The sequence below is a fragment of the Egretta garzetta genome, unplaced genomic scaffold (genome assembly GCF_000687185.1).
Source record: "Egretta garzetta isolate BGI_Z169 unplaced genomic scaffold, ASM68718v1 scaffold396, whole genome shotgun sequence".
Taxonomy (NCBI): Eukaryota; Metazoa; Chordata; class Aves; order Pelecaniformes; family Ardeidae; genus Egretta; species Egretta garzetta.
Window position 1 is genome coordinate 54,394 of NW_009259861.1, and position 1,292 is coordinate 55,685.

Here is a 1,292-nt window from a genome sequence, read left to right on the forward strand (position 1 = left end):
CTGCTGGGGGCAGGGGGGGGCTGTGCTCACCTGGGAAGATGCCCTCGAGGTACCACGTGGCCAGGCCGTAGAGGCCAGCGTCCAGCAGTAGCAGCCCCATGGCTGTGGCGAAGCTGTAGGGGTCTCCTGGCACAGGGCTGGTGCCCAGGTTGTGCCACTGGATGCCCACCCCCTGCTCCTCGTAGAGGGAGAAGTACTCGCAGCCAAAGCCGAAGGCCACCGGCGACAGCAGGCTCTGGCGATGGCAAGAATGGCAGTGTCAGCAGAAACACCAGCCCGGGGGGCTTCAGCCCCAAAGCCCCCTGCCCAGCATGCCCGAGGGGCATGGCGGAGGGGGCAGCCATGGCCGCTCACCACAAGGACACGGAGTGGGAAGGTGATGTGGTCACGCCAGGCGACGCACAGCACGTAGGGCAGGTAGAGGGAGAAGTAGATGATGCCGCCGCAAGCAGAGGCCAGGGTGGCGCGGGGGAAGAAGGTGCTGATGAGGAAGCACTGGCTGATGGTGGCCACCGAGAAGGTGCCGAGGAAGAGGAAGATGACGGCCGGGGCACTGTAGGGCAGGATGGTTCCCAGCTGCAGATCGGGGCAGGTGGGAGCCTGTGGAGCGCCCCGTGCCAGCTCCCAGCCCTGATGGTCCCCATGTCACCCACACTGTCCCCTGTACCCTGCAACCTGCCTTGAGGATGAGGACGAGGAGGGCAGAGCTGAGGAGGAAGGGGATGAAGCTGCTGAGGAACCAGCTGAGCCAGAGGATCCCGCTGCTCAGCCCCATGGTCTTCATGGTCTCCTTGAGACGCGTCTCCTTCTCGTGCACCACCCCCTTGATGATCATGGCCACTGAGTAGATCCAGGCTAGAGTCATGAAGAGGGGAAAAGTTCAGGACCCGCAGGAACCTGGGGGAGATGGCACCGGCCCTTCCACCTCCAGCACGACACCCCAGGGCCACCACTGGGCAGGGGACACCTGGGTCATCGACCAGTCCTGCACCACCTCCCCGGGGCAGCGATGCTGCAGGATGCTCAGCCCCATCCCTCACAGCAGTGTGTCACTTGAGGGTCCCAGGGGGCCTGGGCTGTCCCCCGCCACCCACTCACACATCATCCACGTAGCAGGGGTAGGGCATTTGCTGGATGTAGACCCCCGTCCGTGGGCCAGCCCCGGTCTGCACCCGCACCACTGCCTGCTCCACCAGGTCCTGCACGTAGACAAACCCCCCCCACACGTAGCGCAGGTCGCTGAAGGGGTCAGCTGCAGGGCCCGGGTCCCAAAACCTGGGGGCAGAGCACGG

The 1,292-nt window shown here is 65.3% G+C and overlaps 1 protein-coding gene across 1 annotated transcript in view; it reads right to left on the minus strand.

Annotated features, from left to right (window-relative positions):
• ABCA7 (ATP binding cassette subfamily A member 7) overlaps window positions 1-1,292 on the minus strand; it is a gene marked incomplete at its 3' end in the record, with an annotated part of 16,746 nt that overhangs the window by 9,183 nt on the left and 6,271 nt on the right. Inside the window, 5 exon segments of the mRNA XM_035895603.1 lie at window positions 1-235; window positions 355-576; window positions 680-878; window positions 880-897; window positions 1,099-1,275. The exon segment at window positions 1-235 is cut by the window's left edge and continues 15 nt beyond it. Coding sequence (XP_035751496.1) covers window positions 1-235; window positions 355-576; window positions 680-878; window positions 880-897; window positions 1,099-1,275 — 851 coding nt within the window.